The sequence below is a fragment of the Podarcis erhardii genome (genome assembly GCF_964252035.2).
Source record: "Podarcis erhardii genome assembly, chromosome: 13".
NCBI lineage: Eukaryota > Metazoa > Chordata > Lepidosauria > Squamata > Lacertidae > Podarcis > Podarcis erhardii.
Window position 1 is genome coordinate 36,614,275 of NC_138502.1, and position 21,594 is coordinate 36,635,868.

Below are 21,594 nucleotides of genomic sequence, written 5' to 3' on the forward strand. Positions count from 1 at the left end.
TTCAGGGACTTGTTTTGGAAAGGGGAGCAGTGACTAAAATTGTTTGGCAGGGCACAGCTGCGGAAGGGGATCCATGATTGAGTTTTGAGGCTGGTCTGAGGGGATGGAATGGCCAAAGATCAGCCGAGTAGACAGCATTTGTGTTCACTGGTTTTATTGTGTGTGTGAGGGGGGAAGAAACGGGGGTGCGGTCTCCTCCTTGGGCGCGTTGGGACGACTTCACGTGAGGAGGAACGGTGTCCAGGGCCAGGCAGCCTGCCAGGGAGGGGGACCTTCCTCTGTATTAGTTTCAGGGGACAGATAAAAGAAATCCTTGGTTTCCCCAAGAGTCATTGTCTTCTTCATCACCTGGAGAACAAGCTTTCTTTTCCTCCTGATACAAAGCACAAAGGAAAACAGAGAGAGGGGGAGACAGAGATGTTGGAGGCAGATGAACAATAGAGAAGATCCTAAAGCGCACTTGAGAAGTCGCAATTCCCCAGAAACTATAATACTCTTAGGCCTAGCAATCCTTTGTTGACTGCCTGGCCAAGGCCTATGGTGTGCTGGGCCTCAGAACTTGGAAGCTTCATCAACTGTTTCTCCAGAGTGGTCACAACTGGTTCCTAGAGTGGTGCTGGGAATTGTAACTGTGAAGGGCCTTCTAATTACTCTCAGCATCCTTAACAAACTACAATTCCCAGGATTCCTTGGGGGAAGTGGTAAAGGAGTGCTTTAAATGCCAGGTGCGGATGTGAACACAGCCACTCCCAGACCCTCTAAGTGCCCCTATTTCCCAGGGACAATCCCGGATTTACAGAAACCGTCCCAGTTTCTGATTTGATCCTGGAATGTCCCGCTTTTCCGTAGGTCGTCCTTATTTTTATTGGAGAAATGTTGGAGGGTATGGAGTTATGCGATCCTCCAAGCCAAGAAGATAAGTAACTATCCAACCCTTAGAAGACATCTGAAGGCAGTCCTGTATAGGAAAGTTTTTTTTAAAAAAATGTTTAGTGTTTTAGAAGAAGAAGAGTTTGGATTTGATATCCCGCCTTTCACTCCCTTTAAGGAGTCTCAAAGTGGCTAACATTCTCCTTTCCCTTCCTCCCCCACAACAAACACTCTGTGAGGTGAGTGGGGCTGAGAGACTTCAAAGAAGTGTGACTGGCCCAAGGTCACCCAGCAGCTGCATGTGGAGGAGCGGGGAAGCGAACCCAGTTCCCCAGATTACGAGACTACCACTCTTAACCACTACACCACACTGGCTCTTTTATTATATTTTATATATGTTGGAAGCTGTCCAGAGTGGCTAGGGCAACCCAGTCAGATAAATGGGGTATTATTATTATTATTATTATTATTATTATTATTATTAAATAAATAGGATGCCCCCATTTCAGAGAAATGTCAGAGGGTATGCACTCCCAGGCTCATTGCTGGTGGAGGACTTTCTGCACACATGCCACCTTCTGCCCAAAGGAGCAGCCACTGCTCTCCTCTGCTCTCTCCCCTGATGTACCATCATCCCCAGGAATCTGGATGCTTCCTCGTTATTTGGTGCACCTGGTGAATTGGGACCCAGGGATCCGTTGGCTTCTTTGGGAAGCGAGCCAAGACTCACCTACTATTGTCTGCTGGGCCTGCGGCTCTGCTGGTTCACTTGCTCGTAAGCGACTGGGGCGTCAGATTGGTGGAAGCGCAAGCGGTAGAGCAGCCGTACCCACTGCCCAAAGACATGCTCTTGTTTGAGGGGGTGTGCCAGAAGTTGCAGGTAAAAGGTGCGGCCGTTGGCCAGGCGGATTTTGAGCTGGTATCGCGTCTCGTCGTGGATGTAGATCCGGACAAACTTCAAGGGCAGAAGCCTGGTGGAGGAGAAAGAAGTGTGCTCATCAGGAGAAGGCAGTAAAGGGTAAAAGTAAAGGACTCCTGGACAGTTAAGTCCAGTCAAAGGCGACTATGGGGTTGCGTCGCTCATCTCGCTTTCAGGCCGAGGGAGCCGGCGTTTGTCCGCAGATAGCTTTCTGGGTCATGTGGCCAGCAGGACTAAACTGCTTCTGGTGCACGGAGGACCGTGACAAGTACCAGAGCACACGGAAATGCCATTTACCTTCCTTCCACAGTGCTACCTATTTATCTACTTGCACTGGTGGGCTTTCAAACTGCTAAGTTGGCAAGAGCTGGGACAGAGCAACGGGAGCTCACCCTGTCGCGGGGATTCGAACCACCGACCTTCCAATCGGTAAGCCCAAGAGGCCCAGTGGTTTAGACCACAGCGCCACCCACGTCCTTACAGGAGAAGGTAGGGTGAGACACCTGCTCCCCAAGACCCTCCTGTGGCACAAAAGGGCCACTCTCACATCAGTGTGGCAGCTCCGGAAATCAGGCCGTTGTCACCGGTTGCCATTCCACGTGGGTGCTCCCCGCTGCACTGTAGTCTCAGCTCAAAGTGCTGGTGGGGATCAGCCTGAAAACCCTCAAGCTGCTTAGGCTTACCCTAATCTTTTTTGGTTAACAATTTTTATTTGCTTTTAAACAAACACAATAGCCATTAAATACTTACCTAGCAGTGCCCTTGAGGCTGACCCAGAAACTCCAGCAGGTGCAGAATGCCGCGCTGAGACTCCTTACGGGGTCTTCGCCGCGGGATCACATTCACCCGGTGCTATACCAGTTGCACTGGCTCCCGGTGGAGTACAGGATCAGATTTAAGGTGCTGATTTTAACCTTCAAAGCCCTATACGGCCTAGGACCCTCGTACCTACCTACCTCGTACCTGGTATGTCCTATAGAAGGCCTTACGATCTTCAAACAAAAACATCTTGGAGGTCCCGGGCCACAGAGAGGTTAGGCTGGCCTCAACCAGAGCCAGGGCTTTTTGGGCTGTGGCCCCGATCTGGTGGAACACTCTGTCACAAGAGACTAGGGCCCTGCGGGACTTGACATCTTTCCGCAGGGCCTGCAAGACAGAGCTGTTCCACCAGGCCTTTGGCCAAGGCACAGGCTGACCCCCTCCTTTGGTAATCCTCATAGATCTCTAGCCCAATGGTTGCCATTAATTTGATTTTGAATTGATTTTAGAATGAATTGATTTTAGAATTCTGTGTTACTTTTATTGTTGTTAGCCGATCTGAGCCCAGCTTTGGCTGAGGAGGGCGGGATATAAATAAATTATTATTATTATTATTACATCTAAGGGTGCTTGTTGTATCCATTGTCTTTAGACATATACTTACACACTCAACATTCAAACATAACCTCTCCACTGAGAGTATTGAGTGGTTGTTATAACATGGTCTTGATTTGGGTCATTAACGTAGTTAAGGAAAGGGGCCCCTGTGTCTTGAAAGGTGTCTCTATTTGAGATGCCTTTAACTGCCCTCCTGAGTCTGGTGAGACACTTGGGCATCACTGTATCCCAGATATTATTCTCCCGTATATTCAGGGGTATTTCAGTCTGGATCTTCCGTTGCTCAGCTATCGCATATGGTGCTGTGGTCAGTAAGAAACCTAGTACAGTAGTGCCTTGGTTTTTGAACAGCTTACTTCTCGAACATTTTGGCTCCTGAACGCTGCAAACCTGGAACTGACTGTTCCGGTTTGCGAACTATTTTTGGAAGCTGAATGTCTTCCACGGCTTCCGATTGGCTGCCAGTCAGAAGGCGCGCTTTGGTTTCCAAACGTTTTGGAAGTCAAACGAACTTCCGGAATGGATTTCATTTGACTTCCAAGGTATGATGATTGTAGTTCTCTGTGGTGCAGGGTGGAGCTTAGGTCTATGTCCAAAGATAGCAAGGCTAAGGCAGGATTTGGAGAAAGAGGTTGGCCTGTAATTGCAGATATAATGGCTTACCTTAGTTAAGAGACTGTCTTTATCCATAGGGCCTTCTGAGAAGGCCCAGAAATATCATCTTTGCCACCTGTACCCCAAGTCCTCTGAAACTGCTACGTACCATTGATCCATCTACCTCAGTCGTGAGGAACCTCCAGTCTGCAGGGTTTTTTAGATTCTATGTCTGGGTAACCAATAAGGTTCCCTCTGGCCCAATTAACTTCATTTCATTTATTATGTTTCTACTATCTATTTATTATGTTTCCACTTTTCACCCGCGCGAGTTAACAGCTTACAAACAACAAATAATAATGACATAATGGAAGTTCACAATCGCAACATAAATTGTATAAAATAATTAGCAAACTATCAGTGGAACAATTGCAAACCATCAGCAAAACAACCACCTTCTATAATACATTATTAAGAAAACACCCCTCTCCAAAGGCTACATAGCATAACCACAAGAAATTGTGAAATTCACAAAGCATTACAGCACTCATAATCCACAAAACGATATTAACAACCGTAACAAAAACAAAGTAAGGACTGTTGAATTCACACACTCCCCACGACTCATGTTCTTCCACTTAGCCCATGAAAGCTTTTGCCACAGGAACTGTTCAGTCTTTAAAGCACCACAGTTCTTTTTACTGAAACAGGTTAACTTGAATATGTTGGTTGTATCCAGAATCTGTTTCTAAAGCATCTGCCTGGGGTTGTTTTCCTGAACACACTCAGAGAAAAGGCTGGAGAATTACTCTGAGCATGTGCAGAGGATGCTGACACACAATTGAAACCAGGCTCTGTCCATCTAAAGCAGAGATAGGGAACTTGTGGTCCTCCAAATGTGGTTGGACTAAAACTCCCACCAGCCCCAGGCAGCACAGCCAAGTACTATTTATTTTAGTTATTTATTCGATTTATATACCGCCCTTTATTAAAAGATCCCAGGGCAGTGTACCACATTAAGATCATATTTTATGGAGCATAATAACAACATAATACAGACCTTAATAATAGACAGCATACTAATAAAAATGATTTTATTTTATTTTTACTTTTAAAAACTTATTTATTTTTAATATTCTTTCTTTTCTGCTATTGCTATTATTTTTACTCTTTTTGGTTGGGAGCTGCCTAGAGTGGCTGAGCCAAAGCAATCAGATGGGTGGCATATAAATTTATTATTATTATTATTACTACTACTCCTACTACTACCATTACTACTATTATTATAATAACAGCCCCCTGCCCCACATTTAACAGGCCATAGATTATTTAATGGCCAAAGGCCTGGGTAAAGAGGAATGTTTTCGCCTGGCGCCTAAAGACACGCACAGTGGTACCTCTGATTGCGAATGGGATCCGTTCCAGAGGCCCGTTTGCAACATGAAAAGAGCACAACCCGCAGCAGCGCATCTGCGCACATGCGGGTTGCAATTCACCGCTTCTGCCCATGTGCGTGACGTCATTTTGCGCGTCTGCGCATGCGCGAGTGGCGATACACGGAAGTAACCCTTTCCGGTACTTCCGGGTCACCGCGGGACGTAACCTGAAAGAACGTAACATGAAGCGGACGTAACATGAGGTATGACTGTAATGATCTTGCCAGGTGAGCCTCTCAGAGGACAGCATTCCACAGATGGGGAGCCACCACAGAAAAGGCCACCCTCTGAGCATCTCAGAGAGAGGGGGGAACACAGAGAATGACAAGCACAGTGCCTGGGGAGAGGCGTCCGTAGGTACTGAAGTCCTGAGTTGCAACTAGGTTATGCTGAGAGTCATCTGGCAGGCCACAGGTTCCCCATTCCTGGTCTATGGTAAGTGGGTAGGATTACATTATCTGGAAGCAAAACTTCCAGGCAGCCTCGAGATTCCAGACCTTCTCTACGCCTCCTACACCATGATTTAAGGTGGAACCTTAGGAACACAGGCTTGAAAACAGAACACAGTGTCTTAAATGCAAAACCCACTGGAACCTTTGGGACTTACCTCTGAGTTGTAGGGATGCTCCAGGACTGGGCGGCAAGTGCTGTGGGTGCTGAGAAAGGGACTTACCCAAAGAGCTGCAGCTCATCGTCGGGGCCTGGCGATGCTTCAGGATTGGGACACTCGCACTGGTACTGCCCTGTTAAGCATGAGCCGGGTCGGGCCAGCAACATGAGATCTGGCAGCTCCAGGCTTGGGCTGGTGGCAGCAATGCCCACGGTCACCCTGTTGGCTATGTCTCCTGTCTTGGTAACCTGGGAAGAGAGAGACTCCCTTTCTCATGCCTTCACAGCAACTGTCGCTAAAGAACATCTTGGGACGACATTCACATCAGGACTATTAAAAGCAAGGAAAAGAGACATCTGGTCCTCCCAAACTTCAGGGAATTCCCCAAGCACTTAGTAGCAGCTGAAACACAGGCGAGGAAACCCAGTGGTGTAATGTGTATTGGGGGGGGGGGACATAGGGATGGTTGCCCTGGGCGCAAAATTGGGTGCAAGATTTATCTATGCAAAGCAGGAAGTGACCTCTCCAGACAACAGAATGGATCTTCTTTTCTTATTTCTGCAGCTGCAATCTCCTGGGTGATGCAGATGCTTAAAAATATATATATATTTCTAAATTTTCCAAAAATAAGGTAAAGGAGCCCTGGACAGTTAAGTCCAGTCAAAGGAGACTATGGGGTGTGTGATGGTATGAGCTCCAAAAATATAAGACAATTAGTCAAACATTTTCAAATATTCTTTCCCTTGGTAATCAACTTCCCTTCCACCCTTCCATGGTTTCCTCAAATTATCTATTACTGCTGCATATTATAATTACTACATACCTTCTTTTCTCCATCTTATTCTCAGAGTAACTTTTTAAAAAAACCACATGATGTATTTATGAATTTTATGTACTTAGAATCATTATAATCCAGAAGATCATAAAATATGTTGTGGAGAGGAAAAGTGCCATCACCCAGCCTGTATTGCAATCCTACACATGTTTATGTAGATGAATCAGTTGATGAACCAACTGCAACACATTTGAGCAAGCTTTTTTTAGTCAAGTGGGCCTGCCAGGGTTATATCAGTGGTGTTTGGTGGGGTGGAAAATAGGGAAGCCAACAGTAGACGGAACCAACTAATTCGCTTTGTCCCCCCCACCCTGCTGAATTCTACAAGGGCAGCCCTGAGAGCTGACAGGCTGAGCCACCCACTGCATTGGCTCTTAAGTATGAAGCAGGCAGGTGTATTTGGCTGATAGCAGACCTGGGTTTGCTCTAATGGGGCAGCCTCCACTGCGAGTCAAGTACCGAACTCACCTGCATGAAATTGCTTTCAAACAGGGGACAATCCTTCAGCAAGCCATATTCCCCGGTAGCTAGGCACCTCTGCAGGTCTCCCATTCCAAAACTTGGGACATCCAGTGGGCACAAAAGCGGTCCGGGCTACTGCAGCCTAGAACCTGTTTGGAGAAGGAGGAGGATATGGGGAAAGTCTGAAAGTGCCAAGAAATCCTATTCTGGTGTTTTATTTTAATGTTTAAAATGTTTAAAAGTACTTTTCCAAAAAAACAAAACAGACACCAGAGTCCTTTTTGTTGGGGATAATTCAGATGGAAATTCCCAGGTGTCAATGAAGGTTATTTATGTATGCCAATACTGTGGCCCGTGTTTTGTTTCCTAAAAATGGAAAATGAACGAGATCCTAACTAAAGAAGAATAGCAACTTAAAACTGATGAAATATGTGCAGCTTGCGGACCTAACATATAGAATAAGAGAACAAGAAGAACATACGTTTAAAGAAGACTGGAAAATGTTTATTGAATATATAGGAAATAATTGTGTACAGCTGTGAAAATCTTAACAGCATTAAGATAAATTCAACAGTGTAGATGAGTTTTGATGGATGTAATAATGGAATACTGGATTGAATGGTTTAGTTTATGTAAAATATGCAGGGATTTATGTTATGCTGAAGGAAGGTGCTACAATGCAAAATGAACCATGGAAAGAGAAGGGAAGTCCATGATATTTTAAGGTTGTTTCAATGAATATTCTAAAATGTGAAACATAAAAATTAATAAAAATTATAGAAAAGAAAAAAAGGGGGAAAAAGAAATTCTATTCTGGTCACAAAAGACAATTGGGAAACAAAGTCAGCTTTTCAACATTGCAATGTATCACCAGCCAAACATCACAATATGGTGAGACATCGCGATGTTGAGAAGCGGAGGGAGGAACAATTGTGGAAAAACTGATTCTGAAACCCCTAAAAATGCAGCCGGTGCCTGAATTCATATGGAGCAAGGACAGAAGCAACAGAAATACAGACAGTAGCCCCTTCTGTCTCGATTTTCATCTGCTTGACCAGACATCGGGGAAACCGCAGACTGCTCCCCAATCATCAGTGGCTAATGTTGGGCAAAATAAATAAATAAATAAATAAATAAGAGGAGAGTAATAAAGGGCTCATGGCTCTGCAAGGCAGTCGAGGAGGCAGCGTGTTGATGCACAAACCCCCCATTTGTTCTTTCTTCTCCCCCCCAAAAAGAATTTGCCTCAAGCAGGGCCTGATTTAGGTTTGCTGAGGCCCTAAGCTACTGAAGGTAATGGGGCCCTTTATATGACCAGCTGTCCTTTGTCAACAACAAATTGTCGCTGTTTTTGTGTGTTGAATATATGCTATATGGTAATTTATGGACCTAATAGGTATCTAAAGCCATTTGCACATGCAGAATGTAGGCAGCCTATATCTAGAAATGAGCAAAGCAGTGATATTTCAGGGAGCAGGCTAGCAGGTGGGGCCCATGACTTACATCAGAGGAGCCTACACAACATAAAACACTGTTGCTGTATGTAGGTTTTTTTTAATTTAGTTTTTTAACTTATATTTTGGAAATGTACATCTATTTTTTTTTTCTTAAATTTTTTTTGGGGGCCCCAAGAGAGTGGGGCCCTGAGCTATAACTTGTTTAGCTTATATGTAAATCTGGTACTGGCTTCAAGCCAATAGGATCGCAGCCTAAATAGTGCACATTTATTGGGAGGCGACTGGTTCCCCTCCGCCGCCACCTGTTCTGCGTCCACCCAGCAAGCTTCCCGCCTTTTTTTAAAACCGGGTAGCATTCAGGGGAGGAGGTCCAGCCCCTACGCGCACGCGCGCGAGAGCCAAACCTTCGGCGGCCTCCGATTGGCTCTTCTCGACTGGCCGAGACGCCTCGGTTAACCCACGCCTGCTCCTCCTCCCATAGTGCCTTGCGGCCCGCTCCGTCACGTGACAGGGGGAAAAGGGAGCAATGGCCGCCGTGGGGGCCGCTGGAAGGCCCTCCCGCCGCTCCCTCCCGGTTTTCCTCGCCCTCCTCCTCCTGCTGTCGTCGCCGTTCCTCGCCCGGGCCGCCGGACCCGGGAGCTGCCGGGGGGAGTCTGGCCTCAGAGTGAGTCTCCTGAGGGGTGGGTAATTAATATGCAATGAGGGCCGAGCGGGGATTGGCTGCCGGGAGACCGGCTGATTAGTATTCAAGAGCGTCTGCCGGGTCAGAGGAGAAGCCTGCTTAGTCCTGCGCTTGGCTTCGTACGGCGGCCAGCCAGGGGCCCTTGAGAAGCCCCATAGGCAGGACACGGGGGCAGCGGCCCTCTCAGAGCTGCGTACGCACCACGGACGCTTAATCACGTTTCCCCTCCACGCACCCCAAAGAATCCTGGGAACTGTAGTTTTCTTAACTTCCAGCCCCTTAAACTACAGTTCCCATTGTAAAGCATGGTGTGCTTTACAATGTATAGTGTATACTGTATACAGATAGATTCTGGAGGTAACATAGAGCTACAATGACTAGTAGCCTTAACTCCCATGAATTTGTCTAGCCCCACCCCACGTTTGGATCTGCACCAGGTTGTGACTCTTGCAGTGTCTTGTGGCAGTGAGTTCCAGAGGTTTCAGCTTTCTTCTTTCTGAGGAAGTACATTGTTTTGCCCGTCCTGAAAGTCCTAGCATTCAGCTTCATCGGAGGGCTTGAGAAACTTGGTTGTCTGATTTGAGTGTTATAAGAGAGGGAAAACAGCCTCTCTTGTCCGCTTTCTCTTCAGACATAATGAGCTCCTGCTTAGAAATGAGGCAACTGCTCCAGCATGAGTTCCACAGGGTGTTGTTGGCATCACCAGGTTGGGACAGGTGAATTTCCAGTGACTTGAACTGGCTGCTGTGGGGCTAGAGGTGTTTTTCTTTGCACTTAGCAGAACTTTTACCTAATAAAGTCTGTGTCATACTTCTTGCAAGTCACTTAAAATGGGTGGAAAACCTGTTCCATCCACACTATAACGTCTCAAGTGGCATTTTATGCATCTGAAGTGAGCTTTGGTCTAAAAAAGTTTGTCACAATGAATCAGTCTTTTAGGTACTATAATATTTAGTTGTATTTACATGTCATAAATCTGCTTTTTCTGGCATTGACCATTGTTTTCACCCAGAATGAAAGTATCAGTATTTTGTAATCAGTGTATGCCACCAAATCTATAAGAGTCTGTTCCCAAGCAAGACATGCTGTGTATACTGGCATAGAGAAGCTTTGTTGTATTTGCTTCATGGCAATCAACAGTGTGCTCTTTAAGAAAGTAGGTGCCAGGCCTGTTAAATAGTAGTTATACATGTGGGAAATGGGAAAGAACAGGGGCACAGCAGAGGATGGGGACAGAAGCCGAAAGAATATCAGAATCACTCTCTGATCTACCTTTGTTCCTTCCAGCCAGGTGAGGCCCGTGACACTGAGGCCTGTGGACTGAACCTGCAGCTGGAGCATTCATTTGAGTTGGGTGAGTTGATGGGTTAGGAATGGACCCAAGGGTTTGTGAAGCCTGATTAGGCAACATATCCAGGGTGAGTGAAGGTTCATGGCATCAGGCTCATCCACAACCTACACACGCTCAGCTGAATGTCTATATTGTATAATCATAGAATTGTAGAGTTGGAGGGGATCCCAAGGGTCATCTAGTCCAACTCCCTGCAATGCAGGAATCTCAACTCAAGCATCCATGACAGATGGCCATCCAACCTCTGCTTAAAAACCTCTGATGAAGGAGAGTCTACAACAACCTGAGGGAGTCCGTTCCATGTGTTCATAAATGTATACATGTGGGGATCTTTTCATTTGTGTGCAGTTGTATGCATGTGACTCACCTTGGATATTTTGTGATAATGGGGGCTTGGCATTGCAGAATTATTATGAGATTCCTGGTCTGATGGCCCTACTGGGTTCAGGAAGGGTGCATTTTGTTCATTAATGTGGATTTTGGGGAGATTTTCCCTAATTTGCATGAGGTAATAGGCATTGGGGAATTTTCAGTTTACTTTGGGGGGGGGGGGAATCTGATATCCCAGAAAGTGATTTGATTTAGTATGCTTATTTTACTTGTAAACATAGCTAAAAGTTTTGAAACTGCCAGGCTTGCCTGATGCATTTGCAGTTGGCATCAGTTCACTATTACTAATGAACTGATGGAACAGGGGAAAAATCCATTAAAAAACGAACCCCCGCACATTGCTGCTTCTGCTGTTGTGCCCCTCCCAGATACAAGCTTGGAATTTATCTCCTGCCACAGGCGATGTCGGGTGTAAGTCACCCCTAATGTTGTATGTGAAGCAGAAGAGGAAGAGATTACTTTGTAGATGGATTTTGCTTTGGGTATGGCAAGTGAGGCTTGAGAAGGCCTTCTCCTTCAGAATGTGGGCTCTAGTCCATGAAAGCATAAATCATAACTTTCCTCTTCCATGCACTCTTGCAAAACCCTGGCCCTTGTCCATTCCGTTTCCCCCAGCAGTACTGTCACTAGAAAGCCTTGGAGTTTCCCAGGCTAGCTGAGAGGAGGGAAAGCCCTGTCCCCTCTATTCTGTTCCCAGTTCCTGGGAAAGGTGAAGTGAAGCACCCCTGCCCTCAATTGGGGCAACTGCTGCATTGAGGAAGGATTAAAGAAGAGTCCATCTGCAGCTGCCCAGCACATTCACGTGCCTACTTTCACCCAAGAATTTTTGACTACATTTGTCTTCCAGAAATAGAAGTTCCAAAAAAATTCGTGTTTTAAAATCCACCAAGCAATTTCTTGTTTCAGTCTTCAACAGTGCCTGCCTATGTAAACTCTTATGTGCGCACCTGTTCTCTGTTTGTGTTGCACTGGGGTCTAGATTGTGTTGGTAGGGCTTGGCTTGATGGTTGTGTGCATTCCACCTCTGAAGGGACAGAGATGTGTTGCACCAGTGGATTTCTGATGGGAGGTCTAGTTGGAACTAAGACTCTTGGGATCTCCAGACCTGGGCCTTGCTGGTCAGGAGGTATATACAGAAAGAGGCATGGGATTCATCCTACCGGAGTTTGACCGTGATCCAGGGCCCTGTGGGATTTTCTTTCTCTTTCAGATGACAGCATCCGGTTCAAAAAGCGGGGCACCCTCTTGTGGAGTGTGGGCCCCGACTCCAGCCTCTCACTAAGCCAGAAGCAGTTGTCTGAGGAAGAGCGCAACAAACTCAGGGTGAGTGTGGCTGGAAGAGGAGAAGCCTTGCCTTCACCAGGAGAAGCAGTCTCAGTTAGCTAAGGGGCACTTTGAAAGAGAGCGACTTTCTTCTAGTGAGGGTGACTCATGGATGGAAGGGGGACTTTGGTGGTGCTGCACTTGGAGTGTGTGTTGTGTGCCATGCACCTGCCAGCTACCAGCAGGATAGTGTGTCTTCTTCTTTGACGATCGCGCGTAGCCAAGTAAGATTGTCTTCCATAAACACGGTTTTAACAGTGAGTCCATAAGTGACTGTGGAGGCCAATTCTGGATCCACACATCCTTCCACAATGGGGACATAGGTTTCCGGGCGGGAGTTGATCACGGTGAGGGTTTGCCAAGTGTGCCTTCCTCTTTGCATGTTTCTCCCTTTCGTCCTGAGTTCGAGCGTCTTCAAAGCCCATGACACCTTTGGTAAAGGCTGTTCTCCAATTGGAGCGCTTGCAGGCCAGTGTTTCCCAGTTGTTGGTGTTTATGCTACATTTTTTATGGTGGCTGTGCCTCTGAAACAGAATTGTAGCATCCCAAGGACCCTTTTTTTAAAAAGGAGCAAATTTCTGTCTCTCCTGATAGAAGTTTGTAAATACTTCACTTTCCCATTATTTCCTTTTGTATGTTTTTAAAGGCTCTAAATTACTATCTGAAAGCAAAATAAGCCATGCAGAACTAATCAAATGTATTCCAATACCATTGAGTTTTGATTGTGCAACCTTGATATGGTTCCTTTAGCTGGGGTGGGGTTTGGGGGAGTTGGGCTCCTTGTGCTTCCTTTCTCCTTATGTGTCTCTTCTCCACAAACCCCAGGAAGTGGCAACAGAGGGTGGGATGTACCGTGTGCGGATCCCACGACGGCCCCTAGGCAGCATGGAGGAGGCTGGAGTTGAATACGTCACCTCTTTCATCCGAGCGGTGAGTGCCATTCATGGGGAACCCTGGGCAGGGGTTCTACTTTTCTGCATGTGGAGAGTGCAGATGGAGAAGCTGAATTCTGCCCAGCATCTTGGACCGACATCACCTCTTTGCCAGAATACCCACAAACGGGTGGATTTCTTTCTCCCGTATACACCTGCCTGGACTTTACAGTCGGGTAGAGGTGACTTCTTAGCAGCACTGTAGGCAACATGTGAGAGGGCATCCTCAATACTGACACTCAATTGTGGAGTCCCCTCCCTTCACAGATTGCACTGGCACAAAGCCTGATGGGCTTTCAGTGCCAGGCAAGAAAACGTTTTCGCTCAGACCTTTGGCCACACTGAATGTGGAGTTGCATAGCCTGCCCCTCTTTGCCCCATTGAATTATTGTATGTGAAGATGAGCTTATTGTTTTACAGGTTTTCTGTACTTGGTTTTCATTGTGTATTATGTGTTTACACTTTACACTGTATCCCGCCTTGGAATTGTTTTTAAGGAAGAGCAGTCTAAAAACTTGCTAAATAAGTATCTAGCCTAGGCACATGACAGCTTTGGAAGTGGTTGAGGGTACATGTATCTTTTGTGGGGGTTTGAGAGAGGGAGAGCCAGAAATGTGGGGAAACATTGGCTTGGTTCCTAAGTTAGAAACTTGTCTGTGATGCTTCCTAAAGGCGCTAGGGGGCTGATTCTGCTCCAGAAGAAAGAAACTCCTTCCTTGTTGGCACAGCTACCAAGAACCCAACTCCCACATGCACTTGGGGTTTGATCATTATTATCCTCTAATCTTAAGAAACTGGCAGAACGTCGGAAGACAGTGGCCAAGTTCAAAATGTGTCTGTCTCTGGACAGAGGATTGCCTGCTGTGGGATCCATTTACTCACCACCGGTGGTTTTTTAGCTGAGCCGAGGAAGGCCAGCTTGCGTCTCATTGCTTGTTTGCGTTGGAGAAAAGGGTAAGATGGTCAACAACTTCTGTCTGTCTTCCCCTTCCTTGCAGTGCTCCATGGTGGAGTCTCATCTGTCAGACAGGCTGACTGTTCACACGGATGTCGCTGGCAACATCATTGGTCTCTCCATTGTCACCATGCCCAGTTCCTGCCATGGGGCTGAGGTGGAAGATGTGGACCTGGAGCTCTTCAATACCACCGTCCTCCTCCAGCAGCCCATACCAGCAGCTGTGTGAGTCTCTGTGTGCAGTTAGGCAGGGCTGGCAGCAGGGGTTCTGGTAGGCAGCAAAGTAGGTAACAAATGCATGGAACTCACTGCCACAAGATGTGGTGATGAACACTTGCTTAGATGTCTTGTATAAATGAGGGGAGGGACCGCAGAACATTGCTTTGTGTATTATTAATATTATTACTTGGTCCATGGAGAAAACTGTACAGTGGTACCTTGGTTTGCAACCGTTTTGGATTGTTGTTGTTTAGTCGTGTCCGACTCTTCGTGACCCCCTGGACCAGAGCACGCCAGGCACTCCTGTCTTCCATTGCCTCCTGCAGTTTGGTCAAATTCATGCTGGTAGCTTCGAGAACACTGTCCAGCCATCTCGTCCTCTGTCGTCCCCTTCTCCTTGTGCCCTCCATCTTTCCCAACATCAGGGTCTTTTCCAGGGAGTCTTCTCTTCTCATGAGGTGGCCAAAGCATTGGAGCCTCAGCTTCAGGATCTGTCCTTCCAGTGAGCACTCAGGGCTGATTTCCTTCAGAATGGAGAGGTTTGATCTTCTTGCAGTCCATAGGACTTTTTGGATTACAACTTTTTTTAAACTTTTTTTTCTTTTGAGGCCCCATTGGTGAAAGCGCGCCCTGGGTTACAACCTGTTTTGGTTTACAACTGGACATCTGGAACGGAATATGATTGTAAACCAAGGTACCACTGTATTGAAATGTGTTTGTCATATCACATATTGTAATAATAATCCATTTATTTTTAGCAGCAGCATGAGGATTTGCACCTCCCTCCGCGCTCTCTCTCTCTCTTTTCTGGCTTTGACAGCCTTTTGCTTTCTTCCGCAGCCCTGAGACGGCAGCGTTTATTGAACGCATGGAACAAGAGCAGGCTCAGAAAGCCAAGAATCCGCAGGAGCAGAAATCTTTCTTTGCCAAATATGTAAGTGGGGGTGGGGAAGAGCAGCTGCCCAGCTCCTCCCTTCTCTTCCTCTCCCCTCCATACAAAAATGCAGAATAAGTTCAGGAGTCCGACTGCTGGCTTGACTCTGAATCTGGTCAAAGCACTGCTCTTGGGTGAGGGTGGAGGGCGATCCCTGCTCCCTACTCTGATATCTGTTCTCCCCAATCCCTGCAGTGGCATTTAATTCTGGGCGGGGCAGTGCTTCTCCTAGCAACCAGCTCTGCAACGGCCCCTCGGGAGCCAGGACGACAGCCCTGAGCAAAAGTAAAGCCACACTCAGCTCATCTTGCTTCCATCTTCCTCCTGCACACCTTCAATACTTTTCGGTGCTCCCCTTTCTCCCTCCCTCCCACACCGCCGCCAATATCTCCCTGAAAGGACACCCTCCCCCCACCAAAAAAAGCCTTTCCTGTAAGCCTCTTTCTGTCTCACAACCTCTGTATCACAGATGAGAAAACTTTGGCCCTCCAGATGAAGGACTCCAACCCCTGTCAGCCCCAGGCAGCATGGTTTGGGGTGATGGGAGTTATAGGATGTTATAGGAGTAACATCTGGAGGGCCCTGGGTTTCCCACCCCACTGCTGTCTATCAAGGTGGAGGGTGCTTAAGGTAGATAGATGCATCTTCCCCCATTCATCACCTGTGGATCGATTGACTCAGTGGGCTGGTGTTCCATTTTCTAGTCCCTGGTACTGTACATTCCAATAACAGCCAAAGCCTTCAAAAGCTTGTTGCCACATTTTGTTTTGATTTCATTTACCTACTACTTGCCCTCCTTGAGTCAAGAAACTCAACTCCTCTTCCCCTTGGTTGGATAGCTAACTCTTTGTGAAAAGAAAGCAAGGCTCATTTTATGGAAACGGGAGTCTAGCCCTTCCTCTGTACTTTTCCGTTTCGTCCTGCCAGGCTCTCGCTCCCCTGCACCCCACCAAAGCATGGTAGAATCAAAATTCCCTATTTCTGGTGGAAGGTCCTTCCTACTTCATGAGCACAACCCCCTTTCCACTGGCTGTCACGGAGACTTAACCATTTTTAATCCCTGGTGGTGGGAACCTTGTGATTGGGATTTGGAAAAAGGGACCGTGTCTGCGTGCTGTTGGGGAGGGAGGGATACAAAACACGGAATGGCGTTTTGGTTTTCAAGTGAACCCTCTTCCGGAGGCGAAGTGGCTGATGGGGGTGGGTCAGACCTTGAGGGTGGTGGGGGCACTTGTTGCCATTGCCCAGGAGGAGAATTCAGGGAAGGGGCAGGTGCATTGCACAGGAGGGAGGGCCTCTTTTCAGCTGTAACCTCTTTCTCTTTCTCCCACAGTGGATGTACATCATCCCCATTGTCCTGTTCCTCATGATGTCTGGAGCACCTGACGCGGGGGGACAAGGAGGGGGCAATGGAGGCAGTGCCGGGGGAGGGGGGCGGTGAGGGGAACCTGTCTTTCCTACCTTGCGGGAAGTAATCGTGTAAATAAATATTATTGGAGGAAAATGGCATCTCTCCTAGTTTTGATTTGTGGGGGAGCAGGGCCAGGATTGATCATGAAATAAGTGCTGCTGGAGTTTGAGGGGAAATGCCAACTTGCCCTGCTGTCAACCCAGGTGGATTCGCTCCCAAGTAACCACATTACTGTGTGTGTCCCTGGGCACTCTAATATTTATGTCCGAGTGACTCAAATTTTGCCTTCAGGATTCAGAACAGGAAATGGTTATCTGACCAAGCGCTGCAGCTGAAACTGTCCACAATTCTAGACTGTTGTACCCCTGAAAACATGAGGACTAGGAGCTTGCTGGGTTAAAAAGAAAAGGTTGTAGAAGATATTTGTAGGATGCCTTTGTTACTAGCAGAGGAGATGAGGCTGAAAACAGTAGTACAGGGAAGAGATGTATAGGTGGAATCAATAAGTTACAGCTGGCTCTCCTGATAATACTGAAAACAAAAGGAACAACCGACAGCATGCTCAAAATAACCCAGTTACCAGGTACCACAGCTCTATCTATGGAACCGAGTGTGTTTTTGCCAATTCCCGTCCTGACAAGGAAAGAGGTGGATTCAAGCCATCCGCTTCTGTGCATTTTCTAGAGCAAGGATTCTCAAACTTTCCATGCCGACCTGCCTGAGATGGCTAAAGATTACTGGGATTGTCAGCCACAAACTAGTAGTGCAGGGCACAGCCGGTCACGAAATGGAGGCAGGTGGAGGCAGATTTGGGCATAAACTAGCAACGACCAGCATCATGCTGTTATCTGATCCATTGAATTTGCTATTATTTGTCATAGTGTGGGACGCGGGTGGCGCTGTGGGTTAAACCACAGAGCCTAGGACTTGCCGATCAGAAGGTCGGTGGTTCGAATCCCCACGATGGGGTGAGCTCCCGTTGCTCGCTCCCTGCTCCTGCCAACCTAGCAGTTCGAAAGCATGTCAAAGTGCAAGTAGATAAATAGGTAACGCACCGGCGGGAAGGTAAGCGGCGTTTCCGTGCACTGCTCTGGTTCGCCAGAAGCGGCTTAGTCATGCTGGCCACATATCCCAGAAGCTGTACGCCGGCTTCCTTGGCCAGTAAAGCGAGATGAGCGCCGCAACCCCAGAATTGGCCACAACTGGATCTAATGGTCACGGGTCCCTTCACCTTTTATTTGCCATAGTGGTTTCCTTGTGGCAAGGAGTTTCATAATTAAGCTTTTCTCAAGCCAAGCACAGGCATTCGCTCTGGGAGTTTTGTGATGCAGCTTCAACATTTAGGCAGAATTTGCTCATCCAAGCCCCCTAATTAGAGAAGCGTAGTCTTTGCTATTTTCCCCTTTCTATGTGCTTCTTGAAGTAATTTTTAGCCATCGCCTGTAGCTTCTGCTTTTGCTTCCTAAGAAAACAACGACGTTGCCCATTTCTTTCATCCATCCTCTGGTCCTTTTACATTCACTTCCTCCTATGGCAGCCCCTGTAATCCTCTTCCCATTCTCTTCCTGGTTTGGTGGTGGTGATTATTATTTTATCAACAATACCTTTCTATCTCACTTTTGAATTTTCTTTAACACTTCCGGCCCTTTCTCCTGAGAAAGGGGGAACCTCCCTGCCTCTGAACCTCTCTCTGTTGGCTACCTTTGCTCAGCATGTAAAGAGTGACTCTTGCTGGCATTAGTTAAACCAAAAGGCTTTGGCAGGGCAGGCAAGGAAGAAGTACTGGGCTGGCTGTGCCACAGGCCCACTGGTGTATCCCAGTTGGAAAAACTGTCCTAGAAGTCAGGGGCAGAGATGAGAACTGCTCTCGCTGGACTTAAATCCCAAATGAATCTCGGATGCTGTTTGTTGCAGGCAAGGGCAGGAAGTGTCCAGCAGAAGAGTCAGTAGTTTCTTTTCAAAAAGTGGCTCTGGGAGTTTACCTTCCCATCCATGTGAATGGGCTCATTTCTACCATGGGCCTTGTGCTGCTGCTTCACTGAGCCTGGCTTTGGCATGTGGCCGGTGGGAAACACTTCATTTGCTTTGGCAGCAGCATCAACCTTGGCTGGTTAAACCGGCCTCTGTAAGAAGGCAGCCTGTCTCTTTATGAGCAGGGGAACAAATCAGCTATGCAATGTTGCCTTCACCCTTTAGTTTCCCAGGCTGGCCTATAAGGTCAATAACCCATTCCTAATAGGCTCCTGCCCAACCCTGCGTCAAACACTCAGTAGGCAGAACATTCAGCTAGATGGATGAAACATCTTGGAGAAACTTGCAGACTTGATGTCTGGCTTTGAGTGGAACTGGTGTGCTTGTTTAATCAGGAACTTTGCTCCTCCATTGAATCATGCTAGATTTTGTGGCTGGAATGTGAAGTGCTGCTTCCTTGGAACACTTTGAATGCCCCGGTCCCTTATGTGAGGAATGTCGCATCCACAAAAAGGTGAAGAGCTATGGGCCAAGATAGCAGTAACAGCTTCCCTGAAGCTACAACCAACTAAGGCAAGGCAGAGAGCAGGGCCTTTCTGCACCATTGCCAGATAGTTCCAAATATTCCAGGTTAGTTGCCTTGTAGTAGTTAAGAGGGGGAGGATGTGACAGGTAAGAGAGACACACAGTAAGTCCCTGTTGCTTGTTGGGCAAAATGAGCCACTCCCAGTTCTTAGCAACTACCGTGAACCATATATGAGCGTTGGCCGAGACTGTCCTGCCTACCTGTTACGACCCAGAACCCAGAACGCATGGATCCCCCGTTGTGGTGGTCCTGGCCGGTGTTCTTCCATGCTGCGTCCCTCACGATTGTGGGTCACTCTTGTGGCCCAGCTGGGCTTCCTGTAGCTTCCTGTCCCTGTGTTGCCGCAGCAACAACAAAGGAACAGAACTTGGGAGTGGGGAGGAGTTCTAGAATGTGAGATGCACAGGAAGGCAAACGCAGAAGGTATTTGGCTCCCTAGGGGGTGTGGCCTAATTGCGGAGCTTGGACCCAGAACTCTTGGAAACAGGAGGATCGTGTGACTGAATGTGGGGATGAGAGCTTGGAGCTGTGTGAAGGAGAGTCTGTGAAACAGATTGGGCTAGAGTTAGGAGTCACGCCAAGGCCCCATGTCTGTTTAATACGGCGAGTAGGCTATGAGCCTCCACACAGCTAGTATCTTACCCCAACGGTCTGCCTGGAATAAACTGAAGGACTGTACTTTTGCTTGTATTGTATAATTCTGCTTCCAAGGCGGTTCACTGGGGCAGTTGTAGGAACTGGTGAGTTGGATGCAAGCCAAGGGGGTGATTAAAATGCCCCTATGGAAGGAAGCGAATGCTGTGCAGGGAGTTTTACTTGAGGGTTTTTTTTTTAAAAAAAAACTTTTTTGGATACTTGAGGTTTCAGCTGATGTTGCACATCTGTCCCTGAGCTTTTCTTTGCATTCACCAGACCTAGAAACCAGAGGAACTTTTGTTCCCTGCAGAGGAAGGCCAAGGCATTTAGGCTGCTGATTCCGCAGTCCTGCACCTGCAACTACGTAGCCTGCCCCATTTCTCTTTGGCAGGCTCCAGACCGCTGCACTTTAAATAAAGATAACCAGCTGCAGCAGCAGCACATCTCTCCTGCTCATAGCTGTGACGGATTCTGCAACTTGGGCGCTCCACTGGGCAAGAATGATGAATAGTGGGTTTCTATTCTTTTTCACGTAAGCAGTGCTTGTGTTTTAGGACAAAAGAGCCTGCTTGCGGGTGCAGGGTCCAATGGACCCTACTCTGCCATAGAGAACCCCAGATTCTTGCTCCAGTCTTTTCCCTTTTTGCTGATTTAAGTACATTCAGACTCTACCCACTGGGATCAGAGAAGTATTGATCTGTTGGTCTAGTGGGATCTCCAGCTCCTTTGCTAGCCCAGCTTCCTGAGCCCCTTGTCCTTGGAACAAGACAAGGTCAAGAACTGAACTACCTTACAACTGTTTTATTTATATCTGACTCGAAGAGTCCTTACTGAGCCCGACTCCTTAACATTGCAATGCAGGCAGCGTCAGGGCACCATTTACAAGGCCAGCTTTTGTAAGTAAAACCCCAAGAGGGGGCTGGTAGCGGAGGGACAGAGAGATCTTCCTCCACCAAACCTGCTGTACTGTACTTTTGTGCCGAGCATTTTGCCTACTTACGCACCTCAAAGTAATTCTCTTGCTTCCTATGGCTACAGTTGCTGCATAATTAAGCAAGTCCTTAAATAAACAGCAACTGTAAAAGCCCTTGCTGCTTAATGACCTGAGGATGGGGTGACCTGTAGCCCCCTTCACCTGTTGACAGCATACAGTATTTTTTGCTCTATAAGACTCACTTTTTTCCTCCTAAAAAGTAAGGGGGAATGTGTGTGCGTCATATGGAGCGAATGCAGGCTGCGCAGCTATCACAGAAGCCAGAACAGCAAGAGGGATTGCTGCTTTCACTGCGCAGCGATCCCTCTTGCTGTTCTGCCTTCTGAGATTCACAATATTTTTTTTCTTGTTTCCCTCCTCCAAAAACTAGGTGCGTCTTGTGGTCTGGTGCGTCTTATAGAGCGAAAAATACGGTATCTCTTGCCACTGCTGCTGGGCTGCCTAGGTCTTCTGGAAGTTGGCAGTCCAAAAACACCTGGAGGTATAGGTTTCCCATTCCTGATTAATGGAATTTTTGAAGTTGGCTGTGTGCAGCAGGCTAGCAGGTTGGGGATGCCAGAACCTTTCTCCCCAATGTCTAGTTTTCTATCTGGAGGCATTCTTGACATAAAGCTTAATGGTACAGCCCCCCCCCCTTCCAAATGTGGTCT

General features: G+C 47.3%; 2 protein-coding genes across 3 annotated transcripts; one reads left to right on the plus strand and one right to left on the minus strand.

Annotated features, from left to right (window-relative positions):
• Window positions 1–137: 137 nt before the first annotated feature.
• GARIN5A (golgi associated RAB2 interactor 5A) lies at window positions 138–19,674 on the minus strand. Its single transcript, XM_081838310.1, has 5 exons — window positions 19,515–19,674; window positions 7,110–7,252; window positions 5,870–6,054; window positions 1,601–1,841; window positions 138–373 (listed from the first exon to the last, which is right to left on the minus strand). The coding sequence occupies exons 2-4, from the start codon at window positions 7,191–7,193 to the stop codon at window positions 1,604–1,606; spliced, it is 507 nt and encodes a 168-aa protein (XP_081694436.1). The 5' UTR covers window positions 7,194–7,252; window positions 19,515–19,674; the 3' UTR covers window positions 138–373; window positions 1,601–1,603.
• EMC10 (ER membrane protein complex subunit 10) lies at window positions 9,034–16,805 on the plus strand. 2 transcript variants are annotated; one of them, XM_081838231.1, is made up of 8 exons: window positions 9,034–9,224; window positions 10,530–10,596; window positions 12,194–12,306; window positions 13,132–13,236; window positions 14,237–14,418; window positions 15,253–15,346; window positions 15,542–15,631; window positions 16,680–16,803. In XM_081838231.1, exons 1-7 carry the CDS (start codon window positions 9,087–9,089, stop codon window positions 15,623–15,625), a joined length of 783 nt encoding a protein of 260 aa, XP_081694357.1. In that variant the 5' UTR covers window positions 9,034–9,086; the 3' UTR covers window positions 15,626–15,631; window positions 16,680–16,803. The 2 variants fall into 2 exon arrangements, with proteins under 2 accessions (XP_081694357.1, XP_081694356.1); XM_081838230.1 differs by lacking the exon at window positions 15,542–15,631 and having other exon boundaries at window positions 16,680–16,805.
• Window positions 19,675–21,594: the final 1,920 nt, after the last annotated feature.

Excerpts from the sequence above, each read along its gene's own strand:
- GARIN5A (XM_081838310.1), bottom strand. The coding sequence starts at position 7,193 with ATGGGAGACCTGCAGAGGTGCCTAGCTACCGGGGAATATGGCTTGCTG. Across the intron at positions 6,055-7,109 it reads TTGAAAGCAATTTCATGCAG|GTTACCAAGACAGGAGACAT; the intron begins GTGAGTTCGGTA and ends CTCTCTTCCCAG. Across the intron at positions 1,842-5,869 it reads GATGAGCTGCAGCTCTTTGG|GCTTCTGCCCTTGAAGTTTG; the intron begins GTAAGTCCCTTT and ends CTCCTCCACCAG.
- EMC10 (XM_081838230.1), top strand. The coding sequence starts at position 9,087 with ATGGCCGCCGTGGGGGCCGCTGGAAGGCCCTCCCGCCGCTCCCTCCCG. Across the intron at positions 13,237-14,236 it reads TCACCTCTTTCATCCGAGCG|TGCTCCATGGTGGAGTCTCA; the intron begins GTGAGTGCCATT and ends CCTTCCTTGCAG. Across the intron at positions 15,347-16,679 it reads AATCTTTCTTTGCCAAATAT|TGGATGTACATCATCCCCAT; the intron begins GTAAGTGGGGGT and ends TTTCTCCCACAG.